General features: G+C 28.6%; 2 protein-coding genes across 5 annotated transcripts; both read right to left on the bottom strand.

Moving 5' to 3' along the window:
* Positions 1–532: 532 nt before the first annotated feature.
* On the bottom strand, positions 533–10,131 carry LOC145759323 (uncharacterized). Of its 4 annotated transcripts, XR_014286521.1 has the most exons (21): positions 10,005–10,131; positions 9,370–9,489; positions 9,143–9,214; positions 8,171–8,344; positions 7,828–7,986; positions 7,481–7,585; positions 6,346–7,128; positions 6,026–6,184; positions 5,787–5,903; positions 5,637–5,688; positions 5,351–5,496; positions 5,021–5,146; positions 4,300–4,397; positions 4,035–4,223; positions 3,721–3,950; positions 3,292–3,380; positions 3,097–3,157; positions 2,953–3,018; positions 1,126–2,819; positions 984–1,050; positions 858–893 (listed from the first exon to the last, which is right to left on the bottom strand). XR_014286521.1 is itself a non-coding variant. In XM_082573128.1 (19 exons), exons 1-19 carry the CDS (start codon positions 10,008–10,010, stop codon positions 2,698–2,700), a joined length of 2,874 nt encoding a protein of 957 aa, XP_082429254.1. In that variant the 5' UTR covers positions 10,011–10,131; the 3' UTR covers positions 533–2,697. The 4 variants fall into 4 exon arrangements, 1 of the variants encoding a protein (XP_082429254.1); XR_014286520.1 differs by having other exon boundaries at positions 533–1,050; XR_014286519.1 differs by adding an exon at positions 533–696 and having other exon boundaries at positions 821–2,819.
* Positions 10,132–11,440: 1,309 nt separating this feature from the next.
* On the bottom strand, positions 11,441–13,037 carry LOC145759877 (uncharacterized). The gene is made up of 4 exons (XM_082573732.1): positions 12,952–13,037; positions 12,667–12,890; positions 12,318–12,434; positions 11,441–11,922 (listed from the first exon to the last, which is right to left on the bottom strand). Exons 1-4 carry the CDS (start codon positions 13,008–13,010, stop codon positions 11,912–11,914), a joined length of 411 nt encoding a protein of 136 aa, XP_082429858.1. The 5' UTR covers positions 13,011–13,037; the 3' UTR covers positions 11,441–11,911.
* Positions 13,038–15,943: the final 2,906 nt, after the last annotated feature.

The following is a 15,943-nucleotide window of genomic DNA, read 5'->3' on the forward strand; positions in this document are numbered from 1 at the left end:
TCGAGCACGCTCTTCTCTCCGTTCATTTTCAGCCTTCAACTTTAATTTTGTTAAACGAAGCTCAGCAGCTCTTGCCTTTGATGATGAACTAGATGAAACGTGACTCCCCCCACTTTGCGAGTGGTGTACCAATCCAGAAGGACCAGGGGTTGCACTGGTAAGCTCTCTCAATTGGGTTTGACACTGCTCGAGCCACTCACTCACTCGTGTATCAAACTCAGATTTTGCAGTTGCCCAATCTACAACTCGCAACTCGCTGCCTGGCACTACAGCAGATTCATCTAAATCAACACACAGCTCACGAAAATCCTGGTATGCTTTGTCAATTTCAGGTAACAGCAACTCTAGATCTCTTTTTCCTTCAGGTTTTAGCATAATACTCTCAGCCCGAGTATATAGTCCCTTAAGCCTGCCCATGGCGGCAGCACTGTCAAACTGTTCTTGTTCAGTCATGATTTTAATTGATTACTCAGAACGAGCAGATAAACAAAAAATTTTAAATGCTCGTGTCGAAACGATGTTAAATGCCCTCTCTTCTAGTGCTAAGTGGCCATGCACTGAGGGTATTTAGCATAAGACTATTTGTACTGATTGAACTATTCTTGCTTTATTAAAGTTGACCCCGCTTTTAGTCGCACACATGAATGAACAATTTTATTTCGTTCACACACAAACACATTCGTTCATTGACAGTTTCTACAAAAAATAAATCAGCTATAGTCAATAATGCTATAGAAAAATAAGCGATCACAATATAACTAATTGTTACCACATAATAAAAACATAATACAGAGAATATCGAAGTCAAAACACATCTTACCGACACGTTTAGCAAGCCACTTATACAATGGATACAAAGGTCAACTTGTGTAATCGTGGTTAATTCAAGCAATCTGTAATTAGCAATTGAAAAGGTAAGGTAAAGAAAAAGGCTGTAATAGCAAAGCCCTATTAAGCACATTAACAATAAAAAGCATAAATACCTAATAAATGGCAGATATTGGCTCATGAAAATATACGGCACAGATGATAAAACTACCCAATAAGTTCCTGATAAAGGTAAAAGAGACATTTAGTACAAACATAAACACAAAATAACTTAATAATAATGCAAAATGTAATTACCCGAAAATTCACAAGCCCGAATTATGGATCAAAAAACGTACGTATCAGTTCACTACTCCAAATAGTTTCACAGTAGGAAAGGTAGTAATTACATATAACACTTTAAATCACTTTTAAATAGCCTATCAGTCTAGATTCATAACGATAAAAATAATAGCCATGAAATTACGGTAAGTATTAAAAAACCTTTCAATCAAGTGAAACGCACGGCTGATTATAAAACCTCAGGGTTGCCAAATGTAACAAATATAAAACGCATATTTAACACTACCAGTTGTTTTGGCCAAATACAGATATTGCATTAGTTTAATAATAGCGACGCCTGACTAAAGCCTATAAATAACCTTCTATATTTCGTTAATAAGGCAAAAGAGCGCATATTACTAATGGGTGTTGTTCTAACCTATAACAATTAAACTCATTTTATTCTAATTATAGTTTTCACAACGAAATTAAACTTCAAAATCTATTAAAACATGCAAAATTTTAAGTTCTAAAAACTAACAAAAAACTATCAGTGCAAATAGAAAAAAACCGTTAATATAAAATGCTCACAAAAATGTATGCAACTATTTCAATAAGCACAACTTTGCCGTAAAAAAATTCAATAAATAGGGGCATAAGTTTGATTACACAAAAAAGAACTCGAAAAGACTAGGTCCAAAAATCTCATAAAATTACCAAAAAGGCAAGGCCTAAAATCCTAGGAAATAAAAATAAACTAGAAAACAAAGCTAAAAATCTATCAAAAAAAACCCAAAACACAAATCATAAACACTTACAAAATAAACAACTAAAAAAAACAAGGCATAGGCTACAATCTTGAAGATAAGACTCAAGAAGCAAGGCCTAAAATCCTAGGAAATAAAAAACACCCAAAACACAAAGCGGAAAATGTGATAAAAGACCCCAAAACACGAATCATAAACACTTACAAAATAACCAACTAAAAAAAGCAATGCATACAATCTTAAAGAATTAACTAAAAAAAGCAAGTCACAAAATTTCTCTTATAGCAAGATTAAGGGGAACGAAAACATGTTATAAGTGCTATGGGTAAAATATAAAAATATGAAGAAAAGTGTTAAATATAACTGAGAAAGGCAATGTTGGTTACAAAAGTTAAATAAAAATAGGTGTTTTTTTAATATGAATTTGACATAAATTTTAAATTGCATAATGTGCTGGTAATTAAGATACTTAATAAAAATAAGGGAGGATAGTATTTTAAAGTTGGAAAATAAATATAATTTTAAATACAAAGTGATTTCATTTTACAGTGAAGTTTAATAAAAATGCCCATTTAAACAAGTCATAAAAAAAAACATAAAGTTTAAACAACAACAGCAAAAAAATAAAAATAACAAAATAAAGCTGAAGAATTATTAACAAAATAAAGCTGAAGAAAAATTTGAACTCTTCAATTTAGTACTAGAAAGAAAAGACAGTTAACTTACTTACCTCTTTTTTAGTTGTTAGTAACTAGCAAGAGCCACAATTACTATTAAAGTATAAAAAGTTTATAATTAATCCGAAAAATTAAAATTAAATCTTAGTTTAAAATAAAATTTTTTAGTCTAATATTTTTTTAACATCGCCAGCTTGTATTTTGGAACCCTCTTGAATATTGACTTTTTTAATTTCTTTGGCCATCATATCACAACCGTCCAACTTGCATTCTTCCATCTTGACATCTACAATAAAATAACATTTAGATTTAATGGGCAACATATTATTTTACTATAATCTATCAATACACCCACAATTTAATTAAATTAAGTTAGCTTTCTCATATACCCATAATTACATAAAATTTTAAGATTGTACCAGTAGATGTTACGGTAACTGTAGAGTTGTCTCCAATGTATAACTGAAGTTTTGGTCCTAAACTTCCTAGACAAACAATTTAGAAGGTAGTCATGCATTGTAAAATCTTTAAAAATAAAAAGTTGGTTTAAACACAAAACTGACCTTGTGGAGGATTAGTAGAGGTTGGAAAAGGTCCGGTGGAAGTAGATGGAAGACATTCACCCTAAAAACAAAAATATTCAATTAAAACAGTAAAAATTGTATACAATTAGCAAGCATATTGTGCACCTTTAAACAATTTTTTATTAAAAGATATAATAAAGGACTATTTTAATAAAAAAAATTTTTTTAGCTTACTGCATCTTCCACATCACTGGTCTGCTTACTAGAACCCTGAATTTGTTGATCTTTTTTGGGCTCAGTATTTTGTGATTTGCCTTTTGTTTCTACACGAGAAATTAATAAATTAGTCTTTTAATAAACTTTATGAAAAAATATAAATATAAATAAGTTTTCCGTAAGATATTGTTAAACTTAAATTACAAACAACAATATTAAATATATTAAAAATTAAACTAAAATTACAAATATTTGCTTATATATTATTTAAGGCTTATGTTTACTAATTTAATACATATATTACAGAATACAAAGAAAAGATTTGCTGTTTTTTTACTGATTGTTGTTAAGTAATACTGTAAACAAACAATTTCTAACTCACCCTATATATTAAATTCAATTTCCTAACATTTACCTTAAAAAAAGTTTAGATTTAATGACACAAACCTGCTGGTTGTTGGATAATTTCGGGAAATTGAAATCCACCATCAACAACTTTATTAGATGAAAGATTTGTGACTGAATAAGTGAATATTATATCTGACAGGTTTTCATTTTCAAATCCAGGTTTGGAAGTTATCTTGATTACATCAGATTGATTAACTGTGCTCTCATAGGTCTTTGAAAAAGTTTCAAAATCCTTGTGGGAAATTGTGAACATCACCTCGTCAATTTGCCTAAAAATATTAAGTCAGAATTTAAATAATAATGTTTTAAGCCTAAATAGTATGGTGAAGTCATAAAAACCATGAACAATTGACCTTATTGGAACAATCACAATAAAAACTGAACTTCCATTTGGTTTAATGTTATCTTTGTTGTCCATAACAAACAATTTTAAATTTGATTTTTGTTCATGGTAACAATCAAATATTTTATCTTTTTTGGGATTTTCATTCTTGGCTATATTTTTGTTCTTTCCAAATATCCAATCTATTACGACCCTAAACCTTAAACAAGAAAAGCATTTAAATGAAAATGTTTTTACAGACAGGTTTTTTTAAACAAAATATATTTATTATTTACAAAGATAAATGATCAACTTGAAACTGAATTGTTCGAGAATCTCCCAAAATAACTTCAGCAATATCTTCCCAAACTGTTCCATCCTGACTTACTTGAGGCTTAAATAATAACAAAAACATATTAAAAAAAACTTGATTGCAAAATAGACTACACCCAATGTTATTTTTTAAATTATTGAGGTTAAACTAACACATGTTTTTATACCCAATAACAGATGAAAATTACAAATTAGTATTTTTTTTTATATCTTTATCCTTGATGTGAAAAGGTCAACTTACAATATAAACACATCACCTCAACCCAGTCTCAATTGCCTTTTGCAGTTTGGCTCATCAGGAGTTTATACCGTGTATAGTGGCTAACTCAATGGCACTACAGCACAAGAGCAGTGAGAATCAAACCCAGGACCTCATGTAGTGTTGCAAGTGTTCTAACCACTACACCACCTTACATTACATGTGATCGAAAATAATAATTTGCTAGTTGAATAAAGCTTTTTTATTCTTTCTTAAGCCACTTTTATTAATCTCTTATTTTAAAAGTTAACAGACAAAAACTTGAATAGTTACAAACCCTAATTGACAAACAGAATCTTATTGTTAAAATTCCCAAAAGTTATCCTGCTAGTTTTTTACTTAAAGCAAATTGATTTTAACAAAATTTTACTATATATGGTAATTTCTATGTCCATCCTAAACAAAATTTACAAAAACAAAATTACCGTGACTACACAGGTTCCAGTTGTTGAGTAAAATGGGGTGGAAAGAGATATTGTAACTGGAACCTTGAACTTTAATCCATGTGGCAAGCATTCAAATTGAGGAGTCAACAAATATGTTGGGTTTTTCTTAATAAAAAATTAGTACTGTACATTAGTTATTGATAATTGATAACCAATTTACTATTTTGTTTTTTGTTTAAAACAAACATAGGTACAAATAAATCTGTAAAAATACTGTTATTTTGAACAAATTATTTACTTAACCACTAATAAAAGTAAATAAAAATTTTAGCATGCAAAAATGTTTAACAAATTCGTAAAAGCAAAAACCTTGGTTGGGAGAGTAATATCATTACAACATTCCACATGGTCAGTAATTTGAACATCCTCATCAAGTGCACATTTAGGAATATCAATGTAACATCCTGATACTTCAACTCTGCCTCCTTTTACACCAACTATTTGACTTGTAGTGTCTTTATAACAATATGATATATTTTAATCTTAGTTTATTAAAAAAAAAGTGTAAACAATCAATAAAACCCAAATTAACAAAACTGATTAAATCAATAAATCTAAAGATAAAAAATTAAATAAAGTATTATGGCAAACTTACCAGATTTATCCTCATATATAACTTCAATTCCTGATGCAGTTAAATCTTTAGCCTTTAAACAAAAAAAAAAAAAAATTTAAATCATATTTGAATTTTTCAATAATTTAGTCAATAATTTTACACATAAAAAGCACCTAGTTTCTTAATTACCTGGTTAGTTTTTAGTGTTACTGGTTCGGTAAATGATTGATCAGATTGATCTTGTGCAATGGAGTATTCTTTTAGCAAACCAGAAACTCCAAGTATTTCAGTTGTTGGTAAATTTAGCTGCATTAAATATTATACAACACATATCACATTTCTCATAACATTATTTAGAAATGCCAAATTGTATCAAAAACCTAAAAATCATAAAATTAAGCTACAGTATACAAAACATATTTACAAACCTTTGCATTCTTATTTCTTGCTACTCTTAGTAATTCTCGTCCTTTAGAATCAACTCCACAACCACCAAGACATAATTCTTTAATTTTGTGCAAACAATCACATAGATTTGTGATGTCATCAAGTGAGAGTTTGTTGTTACTTAGGTTCATAAAACTAACCTAACAGTAAATTTCGTAAAATTGTAAAATTGTTTCATTACAAGTACTTACTAAAATAAACCAAATCTATAAAATAAAGAATTGTTTAAAACTAATTTTTCTTAAATATCTTAACTAATTTAAAATAAAAATTTTATAAGAACAAAAAAGTATTTGTTTACCTTTATGTTTGATTTTTCTTTTATTATCGGAAGAACTTGGTGAGTAAACATTGTTAAACTGTCATTCTTAAATCTAGGACGTAAATCTAACTCCACTGGTTTAATTGAAAGTTGAAGGATTTCAACAAGACTTGTAACACCATTGGGATAAAGATCATCACTGATATGCACTTTTGAAGGTGAATGTTCAATAACCCAATCTTGAAGTTCTCTTCCATATTCTTTTGTTAATTTATATAAAGAAAGAAGATTTAGTGAAAACCCACGTAAGTCATAACTAAGGTAGTTCAACAAAATATTTCTCTTTGGTGCTAAATCAGTTTCTAAATCCAACATCTTCTTTACTTTCTTCGAGTTTTGTTCATTACACAAACCATAAAGAAATTTGCACACATTAAACTTGAAAGTTTTTGTTTTTAAACGCTCCATTAACCAGGTAAATGTGGATTCAAATTCAATCAAAGAAAGACGCTGAATCATGTAAACTGCACAGAGAAAGTATTGCCAATCTAAATTTGAATATTTCATGTGTTCTACCCCTTTAAATAGGTTTTGTCTAGTTTTAGCATTTTCAAATCTTTTGAATCTTCTCCTGTGATCAACTGTTTCAAGTCCATAGTTTTCAAATACAATTTCTTGTTCCATTATTCCGTTGTAGGCTAGTTTAGTCAACTTGTTCAACTCTTCACTGCTAGTCTGCCCAGATTTAAAGCAGTCTTGGGTAAAAGTCAACATTTTACTTGTCATTGTAGTTGTTAAAAAACAATCATCAGTTTTATTTGCCTGAATAAAATAATCAAATTTCATTTCCACAGTTTTAAAACATAAAATTGAATTTCGACCCAAATTTTGAAAAAAAAGTTAAATTGAATTTTAAAAAGTAAGGCACCTTTGGATAATTTATTATCTGCTGTGTTGTTATTGTTAATATTAATATCATGACATTATGTTGCACACTGTATTTTTTATTACTAATAATGTAAGTTACTTAGCTTTTTGTTGTTTTTGTTAAAATGTTGGGTTTAAATAATAAATGTAAAGTGGTATAAAAATAAAAGTTGTAAATAAACTGGTATGGTAGATTATTGTTCCATGCTCTCTCTCTACATAGAAGTTTAGCAAAATTTTATATTACCTGAGTAGATGTTAGCTTGGCTATATCTGTAGTTAGTTGATCAGATGGTTTTTGTAGGTTTAAATAACGTTTAGGTAAACCATAAACACCTTCAATCTCAGTTTTCTAAAAAAACTAACATTTTAATAACATTGATCTTATATGTATAAGTTACATGTAATTCTAAAATAAGTTGTTTTATCAGCATTTGTTTAATTAATTAATTAAAATTTGAGCATAAATAGTAATTTTAAAAGCTGAAAGTAAACTTAAAAAAAAAGTTATTTCAAAAGCTGAAAATAAACTTAAAAAAAAAGATTTGCAAAATTAAATTATTTTGCATTAGGCTTGTTAACATGTTTACAAACCTTTGCATTCTTAAATCTCGCAACTCTCAGTAATTCTCGTTCTTTTGAATCAATATCACAACCATCAAGATCTAAGTAGGTAATTTTGTGCAAACAATCACACAGCTTTGTGATGTCATCAAGTGAGATTTCGTTGTACCGCAGTCTCATGTGCTCAACCTAATATTTGATATTAAATAGTTTTATTAAAACTATTACAAACAATATTTATTAGTTATTTAACAAATGTTTAAAATAAAAAACTCTATTTGCCGTAATAATTTTCCTAAAACACATTTAAATAACATAACAGAATTTTACTATTTACTTTCAATGCTACAAACAAGAAAAAAATATTGTTTACCTTTATGTTTGATTTTTCGTTTATAATTGGAAGAACTTGGTGAGTAAACATTGTTAAACTGCCATCCTTAAAAGTTGGACAATAAACATCTAACTCAACTGGTTTGGTTGAACGTTGTAATTTGTCAACAAGTTCAACAACATCTTTTGGATAAACAGCTCTATTAATTAGAATCTATAAAAGTATAACATGTGAGTAATATATTTTATAATAATTAGTTTAATACTTTTAACAAATTTAACTTTTATTTAATGGTATAGCTAAATAATAAATATAAATTATATGATTTGTTCAAAACCTTTAAATTTTTTTTTATTAGTTCAAGCTGGCTTAAATATAGATTTATAAACAAAGTCATTTGTATAAATTTAAGAAATATATATCGAATATTATAATTCTAAAGAGTGTTGTTATTAATTAAAATTAAACAAATAATTTTGAACCACATGTTGTTGCACAAATTAAATGCAAGTCGAGAAGAAATTAGTATATACATTATACTAGTGGTCACAACCACCAGGCCCAGGCCCATTGCCAGTTTGTGAGCTGTCTGTTATCGGGCCACATACTTTTTTCGAGTTAAAATGCTTTGCAACAGAAAGGTGCTTAGTTTGCGATTTGTAACCTTATTTTGTCTTTAAAACATTAAAAAATGTTAATCATCGATTTGATATAGGAATTAACTGCTTTAAACTTGATACATTTTTATTGGTGAACATTTGAATTTTTTAAAAGCTTTTCTGCGAAAAAGTTTACGCTTTAAATCGTTTCGCAATGCGAAAAGGGTTGCCGACCCCTGCACTAAACGGTTTAAACTTTATTAAAAACGGATAAAACAGTCTGTTTGAAAGTAATAAATAATGACAGACAAAAAATTTTAATTATTTACATCTTTTTTTTTAGAAGATTGCAAAGAAATGTTTTTTTAGTTTTTTAGTCCTACTTTGTCTTAAAAGTTTTATTTAAACTTACGGAAGATTTATCAAATTCTTCCTCCCACTTTGCGGGTTCAGTTGTTTTAGTTTTATCCAACTTTTTTATTGTCTTTACGTCATATACACCATAAAAAAAAACAGAATATAACATTTTTAAAATAAATTTTAACTTAATTTATTTTTTTTTGTACATTAAGTGTATTAAATGTATGAAACGAGTAATTTTTCATACAAAAGTGTGTTTGCAATTAATATAAAACTCACAGAAGCTCCAGGTTCAAATGTTTCTTGACTAAACTTCCCTTTTTGCTTTATCGGTTCAGTTGTTCCAGCTTCATCCAAAATCTTCTCCTTTAAAGTAACTGAAACATTTTCGTCCAAATCCTGCAAAATCATAAAATTTGATTAACATTTTAACACACTTTGTTAATTAAAATTATTTAAAATAAGCTGTTGTTATTGCATGATGTATATTTACACAGTAACTCATGCGAGCTTGTATTACAGGGTAGTAGTAAAATATGGAATGTGGAAAGTTAGAGGTGCGGTAAAGATTGAGACCATTTGTAAAAGTTAACAAAAAATCGCTTAATGCAGAAATGGGTGGAATTTTTTTTCCTAATCTTTCCTTGCGTCTTATAGTCGATTTTGCATGATTGCTTAACCTTATAGTCGATTTTGCATGATTGCTTAACCTTCATAATAAATCCCACATCATCCCTTAGCTTTTTAGGTAAATACCGAATTTATCCGAAAAAAATAATTTCGTTCCGTCCCGCATTCCGCGAATTTTTGTTAATGTTTACATTTTGTCCCCATCCCCTATTTTAGTATTGTTCGTATTGGTGTCACTATTTTAAATTCAATTAATATAAAATTTTTATTAAGCAAAAACTTACATCCATGATTTAATTTAAGAAGCTATTCGTTCATCGACTGATATACTTTAAAGTTTTTCTCGATAAAAAACAGAGATATTTTGAGTTAAATCTTCTAACAACCAAACTCCTGTTACCTAGATCAACTTATAAAAATAAAAAGTCAAATATTGTTAAAATTAATTTAATTAAAAAACAATCATCAGATCAATCGTAGGCGTTGCGTTTGTCTAACTACTATGATTATTACATAATAATACACTTATTTAAGCGAACAAAAACTATTATTCTTTCTATATAACGTCACAACGTTTAATTAATATCTAACTTTCAATTCTGACATCACTAAGTTCCTGTTATGACGTTTTACACCTACTTGTTTTGGCGTGTTTCCAGTAACCGATTTGTGACAGAATTTATAACCTCTTTTTTTTAATAGGATTAAAAATATCGAACTTAGACTTTAGTTAACTTAACATAATTAACGTAACAAATAAAAAAAATCTTTACCAATTTTTATCATCTTAACCTAATGTTCGATAAATAATTTGCCAACGAGTTTTGACTCAAGAATTCACATCATTTATATTGACTTAGATGCTACAACGTGGAAGCGCTAAGGCACCTGTAGAGGCTGTACTAAAGCAAAGTGTTTTCATTGCACTATGCTGACGGTTAACTTACTATAACATTTACAATTAATTTCGGTACGAAGTATCGCATTAGTTTGTTGCTACCAGTTGTTTTGGCCAAATACAGGTATTGCAATAGTTTAATAATAGCGACGCCTGACTAAAGCCTATAAATAACCTTCTATATTTCGTTAATAAGACAAAATAGAGCATATTACTAATGTGTGTTGTTCTACCCTATCACAAATCAATTCATTTTTTTCTAATTATAGTTTTCAAAACAAAATTAAACTTCAAAATCTATTAAAACACGCAAAATTTTAAGTTCTAAAAACTAACAAAAATCTATCAGTGCAAATAGAAAAAACCGTTAATATAAAATGTTTACAAAAATGTATGCAACTATATCAATAAGCACAGTTTTGCCATAAAAAAATTCAATAAATAGGGACATAAGTTTGATTATACGAAAAAGGACTCGAAAAGACAAGGTCCAAAAATCTCATAAAATAACCAAAAGGCAAGGCCTAAAATCCTAGGAAATAAAAACAAACTAGAAAACAAAGCTAAAAATCTATCGATAAAAACACAAATCATAAACACCTACAAAATAACCAACTAAAAAAAGCAAGGCATACAATCTTAAAAAATTTACTAAAAAAACAAGGCATAGGCTACAATCTTAAAGAATTAACTAAAAAAAGCAAGTCACAAAATTTTTCTTACAGCAAAATTAAGGTGAACGAAAACATGTTTTAAGTGCTATGGGTAAAATATAAAAATATGAAGAAAGGTGTTAAATTTACCTGGAGCATAGTTGCTTACAAAAGTTAAATAAAAAAGGCAAAATTTAAATATGAATTTGACATAACTGTAAAATTGCATAATCTTTTGGTATAAAAGATAATATATAAAAAATAAGGCAAGAATAAGGGTGTTAAGTTAAAAAGGTATAATAATGTCATTTTTAATTAAAAGTGAGTCCATTTCACAGTGAGAGCTAATAAAAAATACCCATTAAAATATGAAATATTAAACTATTTTTACATACAGAATATGCATTTTGATTCCAATTACAAATTAAAGTTTTTACAGGGACAGTTGACTTATTTAAATTAAGTAGACAAAACTGAAAGAGTCGCAACCAAAAACAAGTCATTACACTTCACAATATAACATACCTTCAATTTACATAAACTTTCAAGCAGTATGTACAAGTTAAAAAATATAACAAACATTTAAGGACTCATATCAACCCAGGATCCAGTTAGTTCAGGTTTAATTGCTTGAAGATGGTTAGTTAGGATCTTTTAAAATAAAAGTTTAAGGAGTTATCCACAAATTATAAACATATAAAAACAACCGGTAGAGTGGTGTAGTAGTAAGAACACTTGCTACACCACCATGAAGTCGTGGGTTTAATTACCACTGACCTCATGCTGTAGTGCTCTTGAGTAAGGTGCTATAAACGGTACAAACTCCTGTTAAGCCAACACTAAATCAGCAGCATAATTACCGGGCAATTATATTTTATAAAATCCCAATCTGCTAAAGTAACTCAAGACTGGGTCGGAGTAACTAATGTTACTCTATGTTTAGGTCGCGCATTCGACCTTTCCACATCGAGGATAAAGATATAGGATACAAAAATAATACCACCTAAGAACCATACAAAGTCAATTTCCGGTATAAATATGCTTACCAAATGCATCTCCAAGTTGTATATTAGGACCTGGATTTTGGACCTCCTGTATTTCTTGATTCTGTGTCTCAGGTGTTCCTTGATTTTGAACCATAGTTCCTCCAACAACAAGGTTTACTGTAGAAAATACTTTATAAACCAACAATTTAAATGAAACTTTTTTGTATTTTCCTACATAACCTTATCAATATGTTTATTACTATATATTAAAGGGTATAGTGTTGAAACTCTCTTATATCAATATGGTGATAATAGAAAATCAATGGTTAACTTATATTACATCAACAATCTTATAGATAATTGATTGTTAAGAAAACTGGTGGGTTGTTATTTTATACAAGATACATACTTGGTCCTGTGTATCTAGGATATTCAAATCTTCCTTCTTGATAAATTTGAGTTGAAAGATTTGTAACGGAAAAATGAAATATTTCCCATGGAGGAGTTTTGTTCTCAAACTCTGGTTTTGGTTTTATTTCAATCACATCGGATATAAAGGCTTTACCAGCATAGATCTTAGAAACTGTTTCAAACTCCTGATGTTCAATCTTGACCTCCACTCTGTCATTCAGTCTAAAAATATTAAAAATAATTTTCTTACAATACAGGAAGAAAAAATCTTATTTTTTCTAACCTTAAAGACACAATTGCCATAAAGGCTTGAGTTTCATTTTGTTTGAGTAAAATCTGCATGTCAAAGTCAATAATATTTAAAGTTAAAAAGGCCTTTTCCTTTTCGTTAAAGCAGTGAAAAATCTGTTTCTTTTCAGGATTACTAAGATACTGGGACACTCCAAACAGCCAAGATGTTATAACTTGAAACCTTAAAGATTTTATAACATAGTAACTATACAATAGTAACCAAACTGTTATAACCTAAACCTTAAACATTACTTATTAAAGTGGTGCTTTAATAATTAGTTAAACTATTTACCAAGATAAATGATCAACTTGAAACTGAACTGTGTGAGATTTTCCCAAAATAAGTTCATCAAGATCTTCCCAAACTACTTTGTCTTTACTTACTTGAGGCTTAAAATAACAGTTTAATCAACTTTAATTTGTTTAAAATCAGAAATAACATTCTATATAAAAATGATAAAATCAAATTAAGAATTACCGTAACAACACAGGTTCCAGTAGTTGAGTAAAATGGGGTGGAAAGAAATATTGTAACTGGAACATTAAACTTCAATCCATGTGGCAAGCATTCCAATTGTGGAGTCAACAAATATGTTGGATTTTCCTAAAAAAAATATTATTGGTTTAAACAATCTAATTAGTTAACTAATAACAAAAGCAAATGCTTTTTTGTATGTTAAGTATATGTTAAACAACTTTGTAAAAGCAAATACCTTGGTGGGAAAAGTAATATCATGACAACGAACAACATGGACAGTAATTTGAACATCCCTAGTAAGTGCACCTTCAGGAATATCAATGTAACATCCCGATACTTCAACTCTGCCTCCTTTTACACCGATCACCTTGGTTACAGTGTCTTAATAGCAATATGATATATTTTTATCCTAGTTTTTAAAAAAAAAAAACTGTAAACAATCAATAAAAACCCAAATTAACAAAACTGATTAAATCAATAAAACTAAAGATAAAAATTAAATAAAGTATTATGGCAAACTAACCAGATATATCCCCATATATAACTTCAATTCCTGATGCAGTTAAATCTTCAGCCTTTAAACAATAAAAAAAAACACATTTGAATCATATTTGAATTATTCAATGTTTTAGTCAATAATTTCACACATAAAAAGCACCTAGTTTCTTATTTACCTGGTTAGTTTTTAGTGTTACTGGTCCGGTTAATGATTGATCAGATTGATCTTGTGCAATGGAGTATTCTTCTGGCAAACCAGAAACTCCAAATATTTTAGTTGTTGGTAATTTTAGCTGCATTAAATATTATACAAAACATATCACATTTCTCATAACAATATTTAGAAATGCCAAATTGTAACAAAAACCTAAAAATCATAAAATTAAGCTACAGTATACAAAACATATTTCCAAACCTTTGCATTCTTATATCTTGTAACTCTCAACAATTCTTTTCCTTCAGAATCAATATCACAACCATTAAGATACAATCTTTCAATCTTGTGCAAACAATCACAGAGCTTTGTGATGTCATCAAGTGAGAGTTTGTTGCGCCTTAGGTCCACGAATCTAACCTAATATTTAGTAAATTTGTAAAATTGTTTTATTACAAGTACTTACTAGAATCAACTAAATCTATAAAATAAAGAATTGTTTAAAACTAATTTTTAAATATCTTAACTAATTTAAAACAAAAATTGTACAAGAACAAAAAAGTATTTGTTTACCTTTATGCTTGATTTTTCTTTTATTATCGGAAGAACTTGGTGAGAAAACATTGTTAAACTGCCATCCTCAAAAGTTGGATGAAGTACATCTAACTCCAATGGTGTAATTGAAAGTTGAAGGATTTCGACGAGACTTGTAACATCATTGGGATAAATATCATCACTGATATACACTTCTAAAGGTAAATGTTTAATAACCCAATCTGCAAGTTCTCTTCCATATTCTTTTGTTAATTTATACAAAAAAAGAAGATTTGGAAAATACCGATGTTCTAAGTAATAACTAAGGTAGTTGAACAAAATATTTCTCTTTTGTGTTAAATCAGTTTCTAGATCCAACATCTTCTTTACTTTCTTTGAGTTTTGTTCATTACACAAACCATAAAGAAATTTGCATAAATTAAACTTGAAAGTTTTTGTTTTTATTAACCAGGTAAATGTGGATTCAAACTCATCCAGAGAAAGAGGTTGAATCATGTAAACTGCACAGAGAAAGTCTTGCCAATCTAAATTTGAATATTTCATGTGTTGTACCCCTTTAAATAGGTTTTGTCTAGTTTTAGCATTTTCAAATTCTTCGAATCTTCTCCAGTGATCAACTTTTTCAGGTCCAAAGTTTTCAAATACAATTTCTTTTTCCATTATTCCGTTGTAGGCTAGTTTAGTCAACTTGGTCAACTCTTCACTGCTGGTCTGCCCAGATTTAAAGCAGTCTTGGATAAATGTCAACATTTTACATGTCATTGTTGTGGTTACAGAAGGATCATCAGCTTTATTTGCCTGAATAAAATAATCAGATTTTATTTCTGCAGTTTTAAGACATAAAATTGAATTTCTACTTAAATTTTGACAAGAAAGTTAAATTGAATTTTAATAAGTAAGTAAGGCACCTTCGAGTAATTTATTATCTGCTGTGTTGTTATTGTTAATATTAATATCATGATGTTACACACTGTATTTTTTATTACTAATAATGTAAGTTACTTAGCTTTTTGTTCTTTTTGCTAAATCTTAGGTTTAAACCCTATTACATTTCAAATATTTAATATAATAAATGTAAAGTGGTATAAAAATAAAAGTTGTAAATAAACTGGTATGGTAGATTATTGTTCCATGCTCTCTCTCTACATAGAAGTTCAGCAAAATTTTATATTACCTGAGTAGATGTTAGCTTGACTATATCTGTAGTTAGTTGATCAGATGGTTCTTGTAGGTTTAAATAATATTCAGGTAAACCATGAACACCTGTTATTATAGTTTTCTAAAAAAATTAGCATTTTA

The sequence above is a fragment of the Corella eumyota genome, chromosome 7 (assembly GCF_963082875.1).
Source record: "Corella eumyota chromosome 7, kaCorEumy4.1, whole genome shotgun sequence".
Lineage (NCBI taxonomy): Eukaryota > Metazoa > Chordata > Ascidiacea > Phlebobranchia > Corellidae > Corella > Corella eumyota.

Coding starts and splice junctions, on each gene's coding strand:
- LOC145759323 (XM_082573128.1), bottom strand. Junction 7,987..8,170: donor ACGAAAAATCAAACATAAAG/GTAAACAATATT, acceptor ATCAAATATTAG/GTTGAGCACATGAGACTGCG. Junction 7,129..7,480: donor CCAAGCTAACATCTACTCAG/GTAATATAAAAT, acceptor TATTTTATTCAG/GCAAATAAAACTGATGATTG.
- LOC145759877 (XM_082573732.1), bottom strand. CDS start 13,010: ATGCAGATTTTACTCAAACAAAATGAAACTCAAGCCTTTATGGCAATT. Junction 12,891..12,951: donor ATGGCAATTGTGTCTTTAAG/GTTAGAAAAAAT, acceptor TAATATTTTTAG/ACTGAATGACAGAGTGGAGG. Junction 12,435..12,666: donor TCCTAGATACACAGGACCAA/GTATGTATCTTG, acceptor TATTTTCTACAG/TAAACCTTGTTGTTGGAGGA.